At 40.3% G+C, this 20,213-nt stretch overlaps 1 protein-coding gene across 4 annotated transcripts in view; it reads right to left on the bottom strand.

Moving 5' to 3' along the window:
- The window catches only part of Casp8ap2 (caspase 8 associated protein 2), a 31,751-nt gene extending 19,765 nt beyond the window's left edge, over positions 1-11,986 (bottom strand). For 2 of the 4 annotated variants that reach the window (XM_042679543.1, XM_042679545.1), the window contains exons 1-5: positions 11,767-11,971; positions 5,665-5,746; positions 2,939-3,007; positions 989-1,089; positions 348-422 (exon numbers count right to left, since the gene is read on the bottom strand). In XM_042679543.1, the coding sequence (XP_042535477.1) occupies positions 348-422; positions 989-1,089; positions 2,939-3,007; positions 5,665-5,719 (300 nt within the window). In that variant the 5' untranslated portion in view covers positions 5,720-5,746; positions 11,767-11,971. Of the gene's footprint in view, positions 1-347; positions 423-988; positions 1,090-2,938; positions 3,008-5,664; positions 5,747-11,766 lie in introns of those variants that run through there. The other 2 variants (XM_042679544.1, XM_042679546.1) reach the window with 2 other exon arrangements.
- Positions 11,987-20,213: the final 8,227 nt, after the last annotated feature.

The raw sequence follows: 20,213 nt of genomic DNA, 5'->3' as shown, positions 1-20,213 counted from the left end.
ATAACTTAATAAGCATAAGCCACTAGCACCCTCCTTTATCTTAAAAGTTTTTATTTAAATGTTTACAAAGCAAAAATAAAAATATTCATCCAGGCACCAGTGGCTCAAACCTATAATCCTAGCTACTCAGGAGGCTGAGATCTGAGGATCGCAGTTCAAAGCCAGCCCGGGCAGGATAGTCCATGAAACTCTTATCTCCATCCAATAAACCACCAGAAAACCAGAAATGGCACTATAGTTCAAGTGGTAGTGTGCTAGCTTTGAGCTGAAGAGCTGAGGGACAGCGCTCAGGCTCAGAGTTCAAGCCCTATGACCGACCAAAAAAAAAAAAATCATTACACTGTTACCTGTGTCTGTATTTCCTTAAACTTCTTCATTAACTCTTTCATTTGCAGCTGACATTTTCCATATTCTACCTGCAACTGTAAAACATAAAAGAATTCAATCACTATTTTAAATATTTTCACAATTTAAATGATTTTAAGAATATTTAAAGGTTTTTCAATCCACTAAGAAGGGTAAATGAGGTCTTTTCATGGACAGAAGTTAAATCAGATTACTTGAGGAGGGGATTTGTTTGTGAGGTCTTGCTATGTATCACAGGGTTGCCTCGAATTTCTCATCCTCTTGCCTCAGTCTCCCAAGTGCTGAGATTAAAAGTGTGCACCAATACTGATGACTGATTACTACTAACATCGTCACTAAAGAGAAAATAAACTTCATATACAACCTCCTTTATATCCATAAAATTCAAAGACAGCAGAAAGAAATTTATCTCACTTAAGTCTCAAAACACATTTTACAACACACAATTTAATTCAGTGTAAATCAAGGAAAACAAAATGTAAATCATACTGACAGCCAACTGAAATGCATTTTTATCTAAGAATTCCTAAACACAGAATATTTGTTTAATAGTAAGCTGCTGCCTGCTCTTCAATAAATACAAGAGAAATTAACAATCCTTAGTAACCAGGGCAACCCATACATCATTATATGTTGCCTCCTTTGCGGTTCCTTCTTCGGTCAGGATCTCTTCATATAAGTCCAAACAGTTTCTGAATGACACACTGGACTTAGAGGTACTATCTAAAACAACAACAACAAAATCCTTACGTTAAAATATTTATTAGGCTTCACAATGCCATGTTTATCTCAAAGGGTTATATATTTTCTACCTCAACATTTCATGTAAATTTGTACTGATTTTACAGTTGACAGCTGGAAGATCAGTTTGCATAAAAATGACTGTGCCAGTGAATTAAGTGTGAAGATCATGTTTGTTGAAGACATTGAAAGATCTGATTCTAAAAAAGGTTCTAATTTGGAGACGTCATTAGATTCTCTTTCTTGCTGATATTTTTTTTTGGGGTCCGGTCATGGGACCTGAACTCTGGGCCTGGGTGCTGTCCCTCAGCTCTTAATCTCAAGGTTAGCACTCTACCACTTGAGCCACAGTGCCACTTCCGGCTTTTTTTTTTCTGCTTATGTGGTGCTGAGGAATCGAACCCAGGGCCTCAAGCATGCAAGGCAAGCGCTCTACCACTGAGCCACTTTCCCAGCCCCTTGATGCTTTTATTTTGTTGTTGTTTGGTTGGTTGGGGGCTTGAACTCTGGGCCTGGGCGCTATCCCTGAGCTCTTCAACTCAAGGCTACCACTCTAGTACCTAAGCCACAGTGCCATTTCCTTATTGATGCATTTTAAAATATTTATAGTAACAGGAATTTTTTTTGGGGGGGGGGGGGGGGGTCTGGTCGTGGGGCCTGAACTCAGGGCCTGGGCGCTGTCCCTCAGTTCTTCAGCTCAAGGCTAGCCCTCTACCACTTGAGCCACAGCACCACTTCCGGCCTTTTTCTTTTTGCTTATGTGGTGCTGAGGAATCGAACCCAGGGCCTCAGGCATGCAAGGCAAGCGCTCTACCACTGAGCCAACTTCCCAGCCCCAGTAACAGGAATTTTTAAATGTTCTAACATAATTTAATCTGTAACTGAATGAGTAGTAAAGTGTGTAGAGACAGCAGCACCAGCTATATTTGAATGGTATAAAATATTTTTTCCATGTGCTGTTGGGAGGGGGAGATCATTAATTGTAGAGAAAAAGGATGGGTGAATATAGGTATAATGTTTAATGTATATATGGGAAAATGAAACCAGGTAACGAGAGAATGGGTAGACTTGGGAGAAAGAAAGAATGATGGAAGGGGTAACATTAATCAAGATGTGTTAAACTCATAAATTGACATGTTGAATTGAAACCCTTTTGTACAACTAAAGATAATTTTAAAAATTAAAAATAACAAGATCTAATTAAACCTGAGACCTGAATGAATAACAAACTTGTGTGCTAATCTGTCATAGTCAAGCTTTAGGCAAGAAAATAATTACCCAAGGGGGAAAGGTGGAGAGGGTAGATGAAGGATAAAGAAAAAGTAATAGGAGTAATTAAATATAATTAAAGTACATTATATGTATGTGTAGAAATGGTGCAATAAAATCTCTTTGATCAACTAGTATATCCTAATAAAAATACTCAGGATAAAGCACTGGTAGCTCATGCTTGTAATCCTAGCTACTCAGGAGGTTGAGAACTGAGAACCATGGGCACCGTCCCCTGATAAAAATAACAGAAAGAAGCCCAGTGCTGGTGGCTCACACCTAGATCCGTAGCTACTCAGGAGGCTGAGATGAGGACCACAGTTCAAAGCTAGCCAAGGCAGGAAAGTCTGTGAGACTCTCTATCTCCAATTATCCACCTGGAAACCAGACCAGGAGCTGTGGCTCAAAGTGGTAGGACACTATCCCTGAATTACCTGAGTATAATTAATTCAAAGAATATGCAATTATTTAGAAGCTCTGAAATTGCCAAGAATAGACAGAAATTACAAAAACATGACAAAATGACAAGATAAAATGAGACTATCCTATGGAATTTACATACCAGAAATAGCACTGTCCAGCCCAGCATATATGTCCAAGGAGCCTTCATCATTATTTTTCAGAGGAGAAGCTGCAAGAACAGCAAAGACTAGTTAAAACTAACTTTATGGAGGTTTTTCGATTCCTAAAGGACCAGGAAAATAGTTAATACTTACACTCCAAAAAAAGAGACAAAGTTTTCTACATACTTATAAGCTGTAAGATTTTGGCACAGAGACTTTTAATTTGACTACTTTAGCTTTAGATTGAATTACAAATACAGTAATAACCAATTTTTTTGTACCAGCCTAAACATCAAATAGCAACCATAAATTCTAAACTAATTATTAAAAGCTATCTGAAGGGCTAGAGCAATGCAAAGCAGGTACAAACTAAAGGGGAATCTGAGAAGCCCAGGGTTTAATTCCCTGAACTGCCAAAGGAAAAAACAGAGAGAGAGAAAGAGGAGAGGGAAGATAATACTTGGAAGAAAATAGTACTATATGAGTTCTTCGTTAAAGAATAGCAATGACTACAAAAAATAATGCAAAAAGTTACACTCAAAATGCTCACATAGAAATTAAAATATTAAAAAGCGTACTCAAAAGTAGAATGCATGCTAGGGCTGCCATTCTTTAAAAAATGAATAGGCTATGACATAGACTAGTGTCTTGTCAAGAAATACAAGATCCTGGGTTCAATTTCCAGCATCACCAAAAAAACTCTGAAAATAAATAAAGCAAAACACATACATGTAGACATGACTTGAGAAGAGAATAATACATAGCAATGAAAACACTGTGTCTAGGAAATGAGATTAATAATGAAGTATCCTTTAAAATTTAATAAAGTGTGATAAAATTTTACTGTTCATGAATCTAGATCTAAAAAAAGAAAGATGTTCATTATATTATACTTTCAAATTTTCTGCTGGCTTAAATTGTTTCAAGGAAAAAACACCATGGGGTGGAAAAAATCACAGAACTACATAGAAACATAGCAAAAGAAAAAAAAGGTATATCAGCCATCCACCCACGGTGGATATGATGAGCCATATCTACAAATATTCTTCCTCTTTCCCCACTACGATACTAGAGCTTGAACTCAGGGCCTCACGTTCTCATTTGGCTTTTCTATTCAAGGCTGGCACTCTACCAGTTGAACCATATCTCTAATCATTTTTTAAACACATTTTAAATAAAATTTGAACTGTATTAAACATGTTTTAAACCATCGCTTTCACTCAATAAATAGTAATCATAATTCTAGCCAATAAATGTCTTTTAAAAAGTTTAACAACTGTAATTAAGATAAAATAACTAAATAATATGTGTTATATCAATACTTGGAAGATTTACCTTCTGCATATTATGTAAATATCTCTATGTACGGCTGAGGATATAGCCCAGTGACAAATTATTTTTCAATCATACATAAGGCTTGGGTTCAATCCCCAATACTGAACAAAGGAAAAAAATACATCTATTTCCTGCTAAGTGTTATGGCTCATGCCTGTAATTCTAGCTACTCAGAAGGCTGAGATCTGAGGATTACAGTTGGATGCCAGCCTGGCAGAAATGTCTGTAAGACACTTATTTCCAATTAACCACCTAAAAACTGGAAGTAGAGGTACAGCTTAAAGTGGCAGAATGCTAGCCTTGAGCTAAAAGGCTCAGGGACAGTGACCAGCTCCTGAGTTTAAGCTGCAAGACAAAAACAAACAAACAAAAAAGACAAAACAAAAACAACTATTTCCTGAGCTTGTTTTATTACGAGGTCTTGGTTTTTGTGGGTGGTTTCATTTGGTTTGGTCTCGTTTCTTAGATAGTATCTCCTATGTACCTCAAGCCTGCCTCAAACTCATGATCATCACGTCTCACTTCCTGAGCGCTGGCATATATATACCCCTACACCTAGTTCTGGTTTCCTCCTTTTCAAACGAGTCACCCATTGTGACATTTATTTTTTTTCCCCTAAGCAACAATCAACAAGCATAATTGCATTTACTAGAAACATGAACTTCAAGAGTAACAAATATCCATTTCTAAATATTTCAATAGAAGTTATTACAATTATAGCTGGATGCTGGTGGCTCACATCTATAATTCTAGTTACTTAAGGGGCTAAGATCAAGAGGTTGGCAGCTTGAGGCAAGCTGGGCAGAAAAGTTCATCCACAAAATAACCAGCAAAATGTAGGACTGGAGGAATGGCAAGTAGTAGAGCATCAGGTCCTAAGTTCAAAACCCATTCCTATTGATAAAATTACTTACTACATTAGAGACTTGAAAGCATGTAATAGGAAAGTTAACCCAGCACAGTGGTGTGTGCTTGCAGTCACAACTACTCAGGAGACTGAGCCTAGGAATTCCAGGCCTTGTAAGATTTACCATCTTTACCACCACCACCAAGAGGGTGGGGATGTAGCTCTGCAGTACTGGGCTTGCCAGGCATATGTAAACTTCGTGTGGATATCCAGGCTCAGCAAAGTGAAACAAAAGAAAGTTTATATTTACTAAGTACTCTACGTTCCAGGCATTTTGCTGTATTAACTCATTTAAGTGTTGGGATAAAGTGTTAATAATAAACAGTTTCTCCTGAGAATAAGCAGAAAGTGAGACTTGAGCCTCACTTGTACAATGGTAGAGCACATGTCCAAGGCCCTAGGTTCAATTCTACTCTGCGTTCAATTCTCAACAATAAAAAAGAAAGTGTGAATTTAGAAAGACAGTTGAAGAGTAGCTCTTACCGGAAAGGACGTCAAATAAATTGGCTCCATCACCATTGTCATCATCTGCTGCCATGATCTATTTCCTTTTGACAGATGCCATCTAAGATGTTAAAACAAGCATTTTTCACAGTTAGAATAATCCTAGCTTCAAGTCAAAAACAATTCTCAAATTTGAACACAATAATAACATTACTCAATTTCACTCTAAACAGCATGCTTGTGAAATTAAAAAAAAAAAGCCTAACATTTTTGGGGGAAAAAGTCAAAAACAGTAAAATGAAAATCCTGTTGGGTACCAGTGGCTCCTGCTCGGTAGGCTAAGATTAGGAGGATCCTGATTGAAGGCAAACACAGGCAGCGAGTTTACAACATCTCATCTTAACCAATGGCTAGGTATCAAGAGGATCACAGTTCTAGAGCAGCCTACCCCAAAAATGTTTTGAGACTCCAAGTCAACAGAAAAAAGCTGAGGATAGTAGTACATGCCTGTCATCTAATAAATAGCATCATGATCCAGCCCAGCCTGGAGAAAAAAACAATGTACTATCTCAAAAGATACTAACCGTGGCTCATGTCTATAATCCTAGGATCTGGAGATTGAGGTTCAAAGCCAGCCTAGAAATACAAGTTCCCTTCATCTCAACCAATGGCTGGGTACAGGAATGAGTACCTGTCATTCCCAACAATACAGGGAAGCACAAGTAGGTAGACTGCAGCCCAGGCTGGCCCAGGTATAAAACAAGACCTTACCTTGAATATTACCAATGTAAACGGTGGGGGGGGAGGGGGGGGGGAGAGGAGGGCATGCTGGAGGCATGCCTCAAGTGGCAGAGTGCCTGTCATGCAAGTGAGAGGCCGTGAGTTCAATCACCAGTACCACCACAGAAAAAAGAAAGAACAAAAGAGACTGGGTGAGGTAGCACATGTCTATAAATTCCAGTTACTCAAGTGACAGACATCAGAGGGATAGTAGTTCAAGGTAAGCCAGGGCAAAAAACTAGCAGGATTCCATCTCAAAAATTAAGCTGGGTGCCGGGCGCTGGTGGCTCACGCCTGTAATCCTAGTTACTCAGGAGGCTGAGATCTGAGGATCGCGGTTCAAAGCCAGCCCGGGCAGGAAAGACCGTGAGACTCCTATCTCCAATAAACCACCAGAAAACCGGAAGTGGCGCTGTAGCTCAAGTGGTAGAGCGCTGGCCTTGAGCTGAAGAGCTGAGGGACACCACTCAGGCCCAGAGTTCAAGCCCCACAACCGACACACACACACACAAAAAAAAATTAAGCTGGGCATAGTGGTATACACTTGTGATCTCAACTACAAGGAAGGCCATATGTAGAAGATTCTTAGTCTAAGCACAGCCCCAAACCAAAGTATAAGATTCTACCTGGGGAAAAGAGAAAGCCTAAAGCAAAAAAGCCTGGATAAATGGCTCCAGTGATAGCATACCTGCCTAGTAAGCTTAAGTTCTGAGTCCAACCCCAGTACAATCAAGACAACCAAACATACAACAACATATATACAAAAATAAATTAATTAATTAAATAAAACAAAAAATAATCTGAGGACCTGGCTCAAGGAGTAGAGCAAGTGTCTAGTAAGCACAAGGCTCAAGGGTAAATCCCAGTACTACCAAAAAATTAAATTAAATTTTTAAAAAAAAAGGCCTGCCTCTGGTGGCTGATGCCTATAATCCTAGCTACTCAGGAAGCTGAGATCTGAGGATCAAGGTTTGAAAGCCAGCTGAGGAAGGAAAGTCTGTGAGACTCTTACCACCAGTTAACCACCAAAACCAGAAATAGAGCATAACTCAAGTGGCCGAGTGCTGGCCTAGAGCATAATAGCTCAAAGTGCCCAGCCCTAAGTTCAAGCCTCGGGAATAGCAAAATAAATAAATAAATAAATAGCTTTTAAGAGTTACAAAATGTTTAATTTCAATAAAAAAAGAACTACAAAGCAAAACAAAGCTAGCACCTAATAAAAACACTGGTTAAGCCAGTCTAAACACTCATGTCGAGGAAGGAATGTAGAGTTATCCAATCAATACCAACTGTTGTGGGCTAGTGGCTCACAGTATAATGCTAGCTACTCAGGAGGCTAATATGGAAGGATCACAGTTTGAAGCCAGTCAGGGCAGGGCAAGAAAGTTTTTTTTTTTTTTTTTTTTTTTAATTCCATGAGACTCTCCAAAACTATCCAAAAATAGTCAGAAGTAAAACTCTGGTTCAAGTGCTAGAGCACTAGTCTTGAACAAAAAAGCAGCTCAGGAAAAGTGCCCAGGCTCTAGTGCTCAAGTTCTAGGATTTGCACGCACGCTCACACTCACACACACACACACACACACACAAGTGGCTAACCACACCTGAACTGTTGACACAAACAGTATGGTTTAAGCTTTCCTTCTAGTTGTCTAAAAAACTGTTAAAGTGCTAGGCAACGAAAGCCTGTGTGACCAACTCCCCGCAAAAGCCTAGGTATCAAGTCCCTGATGAGGTTCCCTGATGGACAAATTTTCATACATATGGCCATAGACTAGCACATCAAGTTAACCCACACTTCAATTAAAAAGACAGGTCACTACCAGTGCCCTATACACTCTTGTGCCCCTTTGTAGCCACTATTTGACCACGAATGCGGGCACAGATGTGTGGAGAATGAATGTATACACACTGTTGGCAGGACTTCGATATCAGCAGAGAAGGGAATATCTGGAAAGTTTGTAGGGATTCCAAAAGAGGGTACCTTTAGCAAAACTAGGAGAGCTTGATTAAGGTACATGGAGCACGTAAATCCAACAGCTTGGATACAATGAACCTCAGATAGAACAGGACTGGGAAGTAAGACTGTCAAATTCATTCTGGCAGACAGAAGACACTAAATGCCAGTCCAAAGAATGGGCTTAGATCTTTCAAAAAGATAAGAACACTAAAAGTTTTAAAAATTAGAAACATCAATATAAATAAATGAAACAAAAGGGAAAAGATGAAATAAGAAGATTAATGTTTTGGATGAATTAGAAAGAAATACAAGAAGATATGAAAGAGAGACTGCAAAGACTGTTTACATGTAAGAATGGAAGAAGGAAATTAGGATAAATGCCTGGATATGGGAGGTAACAATTATTCCTGGACTCACCATGGAGTTACATCTCCATAAATCACTGGGAGTTAAAATATCCTAAGTGGAAAAATACATTTACTACACCTAGCCTACTGAACATCCTAGCTTAGCCTGTAGAAGGAACGTCTGTTGTTGCCTCATGATCAAATGGCTGACCAGGGTCGTGGCTTGCCTCTGCCATCCAGGAACAAGAGTCATGTCAGACATATGTATGCTGGCACTTAACGATGAAAATTCTGTTTTCGCACTCTTATAAAATCCAAAATTTATAAACAAGGAGCCAGCTGTATAAACAATCATCTCTGTTATCTCAATTTTCTTAAAAGCTAGCTTCCGCTATCTTTGATACCTTTATCCCCACACCATTTTGTTTCTTTCCTTTTTGGTGCTAGGGATTGAACCAGGGGTACTACACATTTTAAGCACATTTCCCACACGTTTACTTTCAAGTAGTCACATACTCTTAGTGATTTTATTTTTAAATCTCTCTCAAAATTAATGTTTCCTTTCCACTCAGCCATTATTCCCATTTCAGGGTATGATTATTCCTCAAATTATTATAAAAGTCTCCTGAGTTTTCATACTAATAAAATCTTTGTCTTATAATTTTCCTCATGAAAGCCTAAACTAATCTTGTTATATCTAGCCTGTGTTTCACTCAAGTTTAAAAACAAATAAACAAAAACAAATCAAAGCTGGATGCCAGTGGCTCAACCCTGTAATCCTAACTACTCAGGAGGCTAAGATCTGAGGGCTGCAGTTCAAAGCCAGCCTGGGCAGTAAAGGCCTTGAGACTCAGACCTCCAATTAACCACCAAGTGGAGCTTGGTGGTAGAACACTAACCTTGAACATAAAAGCTCAGGTACAGCACCCAGGGTCTGAGTTCAAACCCAGGCCCCGAATACACAAAAACAAAATAACATCCAAAACTAACCAAAACAATCAAGTATCCTTAGTACAGAACTCGGTCTTTCCAGAAATGTCTACCACTACTTTTGTGACCACTCCACATAGCTCCTCTTATCTACTGCATTCAAACACACAATACAAGATTCTACTATTACCACAGCACATTATGAGCACAAATCAGCTAATGTATTGAGAAATAAGGAACTGATGTCAATATAGTGCATAAATTGTATTTGTCCATCTAGTATTTTTCCCTGGATATTAATGTTTTGCAACACTGGGCTAAGGATGTAGCTCAGTGGTGGAGCACTCACACAGCAAGTGATTCTGGGTTCCATCCCCAGGGCATGCAAATGTATGCACACACATATTAAAATATAAAGCAACAAAAAATGCCAAAGACAATACATTTCTGTAAGTACAACCCACTAAATCCAAAAAACCCACATTTTTTTCTTTATCTGTTCACCTGACAACTATACTTAGAGTAGCACTAACATTCCCCAATAGCAAATAACACTACCTCTGCAAACTCCCTCATTCTTACCATTTTAAGGCATTTTGGGTTCCCACATTGCTACCTAATTATATTCTACTCTACTCCAAATGCATGCTATACACAAGTACCAGATGAATTATTCTACAGTAATCATGCTCATAATCACTTCATGCACAAAACCTTTCCAATACTCTTCCATAAATTGTATTTCCATTATCTTTCGAAATTCTTATCTTTTGGATTTACACTGGTAACATACCTTTCTCACCTCATTCATTATTCACTATTTTGAAGTTCCCCAAATCCCAAAGTCCAACTGAATTGGGCTCTAGTTTGCAAACATACTTTCCACAATATCCCCAGATCTGTTCCTCTGTTTCTTGACCTATGAGTTCACAAGCAAGTCCAGGAATAAACAGCAACAGATTATTATGTGTGAAGGCCAGGTAAAATAGGAAGTTTTAGAAAGAAGATATACATGTGATTAAGGTACTTGGACTTTGTCCTGTAGGGGTTGGGGGTGGGGGGGCAAAATGACTTTTTAAGAACAGAATATCATGTTCACTTCAGAAATTTAACTCCGGAAAGACTATGGAAAATCTTAATTCAAGGAGACACAAAAGGCCTCAGCTCTCAACCTCCTGAGTAGTTAGGATTACAGACTTGAGCCACTGGCGCTCTGCATCCATGTTGTTCTTTCTGCCATTTCACAGATGAGGAAACTGAAACAGCCTATTAAGAAATCTCCGCCAGGAGCCGGTGGCTCACACCTGTAATCCTAGATACTCAGGAGGCTGAGATCTAAGCGGTTCGAAGCCAGCCAGGGCAGGAAAGTCCGTGAGACTCATCAACAATTAACCACCAGAAAACCGGAAGTGGTGCTGCGGCCTAAGCGGTAGAGCACTAGCCTTGAGCCAGCGCCCAGGCCCAGAGTTCAAGCCCCATGACCGGAAAAAAAAAGAAAAAACTAATAAATTAGCCCAAAGCAAACTGCTGGTGAGTGAAGGAGGCTAGGATTAAACCTCAGGCCTGTTGTAAAATGACAGGGAATGCTAGGAAAAAAAATATTTCGAGGTAGGTAGGGAGGCAGATGAGAGAAACTCTTTCATGTCAACAATTTCTTGGATGGCTTCGGGTGAGGGAGAGGCTGGAGGGCTTTAAGAAGCCAAAAGGTTGTGGGTGCTGGATCTGAGGAGAGCAGGAAAGACCTAGGAAGGGGGCAGGAAAGTCAAAGTCAACCTGATCCTAGAGCACAAATCCCTAGATTCTGGGTATTCCACATCGCATCTTAGTTCTAGGTGCTGTAGAGACCAAGATAAACCACTTCTGCGGGCTGAACAGCTTCAGGACCAGCTAGCATCCGCTGCCACTCTGCCACCTCTCCGTGGATGTCCCCCCAGGCGTTCAGGCACAGACCGAGGCAAAACCTGGGCCGGGGGGGAGGGGTGGGACGAATGGTTAAAAAAAGGGCAATTTCCCCATGCGTTCGCTCCCGGCCCCCACCAGACCCTCGCGAGGGGCCACCCTGAGACGGAAGGACACGGAGGAGGACGGACCAAGGAGCAGCACCCAAGGTGGAGGGAAAGGGGCTACCTGCGGCCCCCAGAGGTCAGGCGCGGCCCTTGCCCCACGGACTCGGCGGTTCCAGAAGATTTCCTCCGAGTCTGGCCTTGTGATCGCCGCCGACCTCCGCTCAGGACACTACTGCAGCATGCAGAGTCTTCACTCGGAGCCTCGCGCGACGTGGGTCCCCACAGGAACTTACCCGCCCTCTCCAGACCCGGACAGCCCGGGTTCCTTTCTGGTCACTGAGGTCTCTCTGGCATTTCCACCAATCGCAGGACGGAATCCGAGCGACTAGGCGGGACGGAGGGCCCGCGACCAATCACCTGAGACGCAAAGCACGTCCCGGCGCACACAACAAGTTCCCGCCTTTGGAAGGAGGAAAAAAACCCACACAGTTGGCGCCAAACTCTGTTCTCTTCTGTCTATCTTAAAGGAAAAGGGTGGGGCGTCGGGAGGTCGGGGCGGCGACGGGGCAGGACTTCACTACGGAAGGGGCGGGCCCTGGGGGGAAGTTCTTTAAAGAAAGGGAAACTGAGTTCTCCGAAGCCTTGGGCCCTGGAGGCCCGTAGTCCACGGGTTCCATCGGATGTTAGCTGCGTTCTCGACTAGTGCTGGACGCTGGCCCACCGGCCTTGTTCCCTGCCCCCACTTTACTCCCCTGGATGGCAGGCAGACCTGCTGAGCGCAGGGTGTTGGGAACTTAGATAAGGCAAGGAAAGAGACTTTTGGTAAGATGGGAGACAGGAGAGTTTGTGAGAGATTTCCGTACCGAATTGCCCGGTAACACCTGCTAGTAGATCTAGCTCCTACCTTTGGCAGTGACATGAATCAACACCCGGTGGCTACATACTTAGCAATCCCCTGACCTTCATCCCCACTTGCTTCTGCCTGTGTGCATTTTAGTCATCCTAATTTGCCTCCCCTCCACACACTTTTTTGGTGTGTATGAAAGGGGCTTGCTATCTAATGCAGGCTGACCTCGACCTTAAGATCCCCTTGCAACTGGGTGCAAGGGCTCAGTCCTCTAATCCTAGCTATTCAAGAGTCTAGGAGGGCTGGGAAAGTGGCTTAGTGGTAGAGTGCTTGCCTGGTATGCATGAAGCCCTGGGTTTAATTCCTCAGTGCCACCTGAACAGAAAAAGCCAGATATGGTGCTGTGGCTCAAGTGGTAGAGTGCTAGCTTTGAGCAAAAGAAACTCAGGGACAGTGACTAGGCCCTGAGTTTGAGCCCCAGGACTGGCAAAAAATCCGGGGTTCACAGCTAAGAATTTTCCCTGAGTCTCAGAAGAGACGTTAGACTGGGATTTTTGAACATTGGGGCTGTTAAGACTTTGGGAACTCTTAGAGATGGGCTAAATGCATTTTGCATTATAAAATGGACATGATCTTTTGGAGGGCAGAGCTGAGACAAAATGTTATAGTTTAAGAAGTTGTGTTTGGGTATCAAATTGACAAGTAGAATGTAATCATTTTTTTTTTAATTTTTAAAATTAAGTAGTTCTACAGAGGAGTTTTGACATGTCAGTTTATGAGTATAATATAGCTTAATTGATGTCACTTTTGGTGGTTTTGTCTACTTGATCAAAATCAAGGATATTTTTGAAAAACAGCAAAGCACACCTCTGGTTATATTTGTGGAGGTATATCCAGAGATGATTAAACCATGAGGACTCTGACTTCATGAATGATTTAATGTATTGGTTTGAATCCATTATTGAGAAGAAAAGAACATGTTCTTATGGTCTGTATCTTCCCCCAACCCTTTCCTGTTACTGTTCTCTTTGCTTCTTAGCAAACTGTTGTCAAGTTCTACTACAGACTACCTGCTTCCCTCCCCCCACCATCAGAGTCTACTTTGCTTTCTTGCTATGTATTACTTTTGGTGTAAGTTAATTACACCAAGGAATTTCTTCAAGATATTTCAGACGTGTATATTTTAATCGTGTATATATTTTAATATTTTTCCCTTGGAAAAACCCTGTTGTTCATTTGATTAAACAAAAATAAAATAAGCTGCATCGGAACATTTTTGCATAGGAACATTTTTAAAGTCCAAAGAGACACCAACTTCGTTTTAAGGCTGTGGTAGCTGATATAGCAACTCCTTGCTACCTTGTCCAGCCCTCTCCATGGACCACAGCAATACATTCAGAAGCCTGTTAGCAAACACAGGAGTTTAAACACTTTTCCATTGGTTCTTCACCTGTTAATCACCTGCCATGCCTGTGGCCTGCAATACTAATAAATAAGGGTTAAAAGTAAAAACAAAACAAAGGGTCAGGGACAGATGCGTGTAAATAACAGAAACCCACTTCTGCCCAAAACTTTGAGAAAATCTTCCACCCATGTACAGAAATGTGAGGTTCACATTGCCACATCAATGTCTATTCACAATGGAATGGTATGCAATGGCATCCCAACTGGGCTTGTAGTGAGCTTCCTGCAGCCCAGGAGGTCAGAATAACATTTTATATTGCTTTTTCTTTCCCCATCCTACAACATCCATTGACCAACAGCTTTCATTGAGATTCCTTATGCTATCTTCATATATAGTTTGTGATGTGTTTTGGAATGATTTCTCCTCCATCTTCCTTTTTCACCCTCTTCTCTCTTCTTCATCCCTCTAACAGTCCCACAGTTAGAATCATGTATATGTATATAGATATGTATAGGTGCTCATGAACATATATGAACATGTATTCATTAGGAGTGTCACTAGCCTCCCTAAATGAGTGAAAACATGATATTTGGCTTTTTGAGCTTAGCTTATCTCACTCAACATGATATTCTCGTATTTATTCCATTCATATTCCTGAAAATAACATGAGTTTTCTTTAAGGATGTGTGATGTTCTCTGACATTAATTTAAGGTATTTATCTAGTCATCTATTGTTGAGCTTCTCATTGGATTTCAGTTTGGCTATTGTGAACTACTGCAATAAGCATGAGTGTGCAGGTATTTCTCTTGTGTATTGATTTTCACTCCTTCAAATATATGTCCAAGGTGGAATGGTTGGGTCAAAAGGTAGGTCTATTTTTAATTTATTGAGGAACATTGATTGATTGGAATATCTTTTTTCATCCTTTCACCCTAAGTTTATATTTATCTTTGTCAGTGATATATATTTCTTGTAGGCAACAAATGGTTGGGTCCTAATTGTATGTGTGTGTGTGTGTGTGTGTGTGTGTGTGTGTGTGTGTGTGTGTGTGTGTACATGTGCACCAGTACTGGGGTTTGAACACAAGGTCTAACAATCTTGCCCGACTTTATTTTTTTGCAAGGGTAATATGCAGAGGGGTTACAGTTACATAACTAATGTAATAAGTACATTTTTTTCTGAACATTGTTACTCCCTCCGTCCTTTTCTTACACACATACCCCACTACCACCCCCCCCCAGTTGTAAAGTTCATTTGCAACATAGTATCTTGTGAGTATCTCTGTTGCATTGGTTCACCCTTTGTCCTTTGTCTCACCATTTTGTTATTTCCTTTTCCTCCCCAAATCAGATAAACATATATACAAGACACAGGGTACCAAAATCAAAAACAGTGACAACAGGGAGTAAACAAAAAGGAAAAACAAACAAACTGAAGGAAAAAGAAATAACTGCACACAGTGCATTAAAAACAACAACAGTAACAACAACAAAAACCCTCTTGTTTCAACAGGGAGTAAATCAAAAGGAAAAACAAACAAACAGAAGGAAAAAGAATAACTGCACACAGTGCATTAAAAACAACAGCAGCAACAACAACAAAAAAAAAAACCCTCTTGTTTCCATATCTTGGAGTTCATTTTGATTAGCATCATCTTATATGGTCATATGTACATAGCTATTGAGCGATTGTGATCTTCTGCTAGGACTATCCTTGACATATACTAATGATTGCAAATGAGGGAAACAAGCAGCCTATGTTTCTTTGGGTCTGGATTACATCACTTAATATGATATTTTCCAAGTCTTTCCAGTCCCTTATGAATGTAGTGATGCCATTCTTTCTTATGGAAGCATAGAATTCCATTGTGTATATATACCACATTTTTTGATCTATTCATCTACTGAAGGGCATCTGGGTTGGTTCCATGTCTTAGCTATGGAGAACAATGCTGCAATGAACATAGGTGTGCTGGTAGCTTTAGTGTGGCCTTGTTTGTGATCATTTGGGTAAATGCCAAGAAGTGGGATTGCAAGGTCATAGAAGAGCTCTATGTTTAGTCTTTTGAGGAACCTCCATATGGCTTTCCAGAGTGGTTGAACAAGTTTATATTCCCACCAATAGTGTTAGTAGTGTTCCCTTTTGGTCACATCCCCACCAGCATCTACTATTACTTGTTTTCTTGATAATGGCCATTCTCACTGGGGTAAGGTGGAATCTCAATGTGGTTTTGATTTGCATTTCTTTTATAGCCAGAGATGTTGAACATTTCTTCATGTGTCTATTGGCTATTCTTATTTCCTCTCCAGAGGAGTATCTTTTTAATTATTTAGCCCATTTATTAATGAGGTGGTTGTTTCTTTGAGGATTTGTTGTTGGAGGATTTTTTTGAGCTCTAGGTATGTTTTTGATATGAGGCTCTTGTCTGTTGTATAGTTAGTGAAGATTCTCTCCCAATTTGGGAGCTTTCTATTTATCTTGCTAGCTCTGTCCTTTGTCATGCAGAAGCGCTGCAGTTTAATGTAATCCCATTTTATCCAGTCTTCATTTGATTTGTTGTGTTTCTGGATCTTTATTTAGGAAGTTTCAACCTATGCCAAGGGGCCCTAGAGTATTCCCTATTCCTTCCTGTAATATTTTCAGGGTACGGGGCTGGGAAGGTGGCTCAGTGGTAGAGCGCTTGCCTTGCATGCATGAAGCCCTGGGTTCGATTCCTCAGGACCACATAAGCAGAAAAAAAAGCCTGAAGTGGCACTGTGGCTCAAGTGGTAGAACGCTAGCCTTGAGCTGAAGAGCTGAGGGACAGCGCCCAGGCCCAGAGTTCAGGCCCCACAACCAGACCAAAAAAAAAAAAAAAAAATTCAGGGTATCTGCTCTTCCTTTGAGGTCTTTGATCCATTTGGAGTTGATTCTGGTGCAGAGTGATGTGTAAGGATGTAACTTCAGTTTTCTACATGTCTATAGCTAATTCTGCCAGCACCATTTGTTGAAGAGGCTGTCTTTCTTCCATCTGATGTTTTTGGCTCCCTTGTCAAAAATTAGGTAGCCATAGGTCTGTGAGATCATTTCTGGGTCTTTAATTCTATTGGTCCTCAAGCCTGTTCATGTATCAGTACTGTTTTTATCTAACTGCAGCTTTGTAATAGAGTTTGATATTGATATTCCTCCAGCACTGTTCTTCCTGCTAAGAATTGTTCTTGCTATTCAATGTCTTCTATTATTCCATATGAATTTTTGGATTACATCCTGTATTTCATTAAAGAATGATGTTGGGATGTTTATAGGCATTGCATTGAATTTGTAGATAGCTCTGGGCAGTATTGCCATTTTCGTGGTTAATCCTCCCAATCCCAGAGCATGGGAAGGTTTTCCACTTCCATAAATCTGCTTTAATTTCCCTTTTTCAGGTTTTTAAAGTTTCATTATAGAGATCCTTCACTTCCTTGGATAAATTAATTCCTAGTTGTTGTTGTTGTTGAGGCTATTATAAAAGGAGTTGCTTTTCTGATTTCAACCTCACTCTTCTTATTGTTGGCATACAGAAAAGCTACTGATTTTTGAGGGTCAATTTTATTTTTTTTTTTTTTTTTTATTGTAAAGCTACTATACAGAGGGTCACAGTTACATGAGTGAGGTTATGAGTACACTTCCTCTTGAACATTGTTACCCCCTCCATTGTTTTCCCCCTACCATCCCCTCCCTCCCTCCCTTCCCCGAGGTTCTTTTTTTTTTTTTTTTTTTTGATTGTGATTAAATGATTACATAATTTCAAAGTCACAAGTTCATTCTAACTTCCCTGGAGCAAATTGTCTACCACAGTCTGTAATATATAACAGTGTTCACATGTTATATACCATATTTGTGATCAGCAGCATGAGGATATTTAGTAGTGGTTCAACCAGATGAGCGGGAGTTCTTTGTTTCTTAAGTCCTGTTAGTTTTGTCGTATCACTAACCTTTTGGATTTAGCATCCACTTATGAGGGAGACCATGTACCGTTTGTCTCTTCGTTCTTGGCTTACCTCGCTCAACATGATTCCTTCTAGCTCCATCCATTTCCCTGCAAATGCCATTATTTTGTCATTTCTAATGGCTGCATAATATTCCATTGTGTATAGATACCACAATTTTTGGATCCATTCATCTGTGGTGGGGCACCTAGGTTGTTTCCATATCCTAGCTATTGCGAACAGTGCTGCAATAAACATGGAGGTGCACGTGTCCTTGTATATTGGTTCCTGTTGTTCAGGGTAGATGCCTAGAAGTGGTATGACTGGGTCGTAAGGGAGGTCAATCTTTAGCTTTCTAAGGACCCTCCAGACTGCTTTCCAAAGTGGTTGTATAAGTGTACATTCCCACCAGCAGTGTAATAGGGTTCCTCTTTCTCCACATCCCCTCCAGCATTTGTCGTTGGCTGATTTGTGGATGTGGGACATTCTGACTGGGGTAAGGTGGTATCTCAGGGTTGTCTTTATTTGCATTTCCTTCACCACCAGGGATGATGAACATTTCCTCATGTGTTTCTTTGCCATTTTTATTTCTTCATTTGAGAAGTCCCTCTTTAGTTCCCTTGCCCATTTAGTAATTGGTTTGTTAGGTTTGGGAGGGATTAGTTTCTTGAGTTCCCTGTATATACAGGATGTTAACCCCTTGTCTGATATATTGCTGGTAAATATTTTTTCCCAATTAGTTGGTTGTCTTTCTAGCTTAGTTGCGATAGATTTAGCTGTGCAGAAGCTTTTTATTTTAAGGTAGTCCCATTTGTCGAGTCTCTCTCCAACTTGTTGTGACCCTGGGACTCTGTTCAGGAAGTTCCTTCCTGTGCCTATTAGTTCAAGTGTCTCTCCTACTCTGTCCTGCAGTAGTTTCAGAGATTCAGGTTTAATGTTAAGGTCTTTAATCCATTTTGAGTTGATGTTGGTGCATGGTGATAGGCTGGGGTCCACTTTTAGTTTTCTGCATGTGGCTGCCCAGTTTTCCCAGCACCAGCGGTTGAAGAGGTTGTGTTTCTTCCATTGTATGTCTTTGGCTCCTTTGTCGAATATCAGCTGGCTGTAGGCCTGTGGATTTATATCTGGATCTTCTATTCTGTTCCATTGGTCTTCGGGTCTGTTTTTGTGCCAGTACCATGCTGTCTTTGTGATTATAGCTCTGTAGTAGAGTTTGAAGTTCGGCATGGATAGCCCTCCCATATTGTCTTTATCCCCTAGAATTGTTTTGGCTATTCTAGGTCTTTTGTTGTTCCATATAAATTTTTGGACTGTTTTCTGTATTTCAGTGATGTACGTCATTGGGATTTTAATAGGAATTGCATTGAATTTGTATATTAATTTTGGAAGTATCACCATCTTTACTATATTAAGTCGGCCTATCCAGGAGCATGGGAGGTCTTTCCATTTCCTAGTGTCTTCTGCAATTTCTTTCTTTAACTTTTTATAGTTCTCATTAAATAGTTCTTTTACATCTTTGGTTAGGTTAATTCCTAAATATTTTATTTTTTGGGAGGTTATTGTGAATGGGGTTGCTCCCTTTATTTCCCTCTCTTCCTGTGCGTTATCAGTGTATAGGAAGGCAACTGATTTTTGTGGGTTTATTTTGTATCCTGCTATTTTGCCGAAGTGACTTATGATTTCTAAAAGTTTGGGGATGGAGTTTTTGGGATCGTGGAGGTATAGTATCATGTCGTCTGCAAAAAGGGATAGTTTCACTTCTTCTTTCCCTATGCGGATCCCTTTAATGTCTTTTTCTTGCCTTATTGCCCTGGCTAAGGGTTCTAGGACTATGTTGAAGAGGAGTGGAGACAGTGGACATCCTTGCCTTGTTCCTGTTTTTAGGAGGATTGGTTGTAGCTTTTCCCCATTAAGTATAATATTGGCTATTGGTCTGTCATAAATGGCTTTTATTGTTTTTAGAAATGTTCCTTCTATTCCTATTTTCTCCAGAGCTTTTAGCATGAATGAATGTTGAATTTTATCAAAGGCCTTTTCTGCATCTGTGGCGATAATCATGTGATTCTTGACCTTGGCTCTGTTGATATGCTGGATTACATTTATTGACTTACGTATGTTAAACCATCCCTGTGTCTCTGGGATGAAGCCTACCTGATCATAGTGTATTATTTTTTTTATGTGTTTCTGGATTCTGTTAGCTAGAATCTTGTTAAGGATCTTTGCATCTGTGTTCATCAAGGAGATTGGCCTGTAATTCTCCTTTTTGGTTGGGTCTTTGCCTGGTTTGGGGATGAGTGTGATATTGGCTTCGTAGAATGAGTTTGGGATAGCTCCCTCCTTCTCTGTTTCTCTGAAGAGCTTGAGG

Source organism: Dipodomys spectabilis, unplaced genomic scaffold, assembly GCF_019054845.1.
Source record: "Dipodomys spectabilis isolate Male_0828 unplaced genomic scaffold, ASM1905484v1 ptg000053l, whole genome shotgun sequence".
NCBI classification, from domain to species: Eukaryota; Metazoa; Chordata; class Mammalia; order Rodentia; family Heteromyidae; genus Dipodomys; species Dipodomys spectabilis.
The sequence above is the reverse complement of the archived record's forward strand: the minus strand, read 5'-3'. Positions and strand labels throughout refer to the sequence as shown.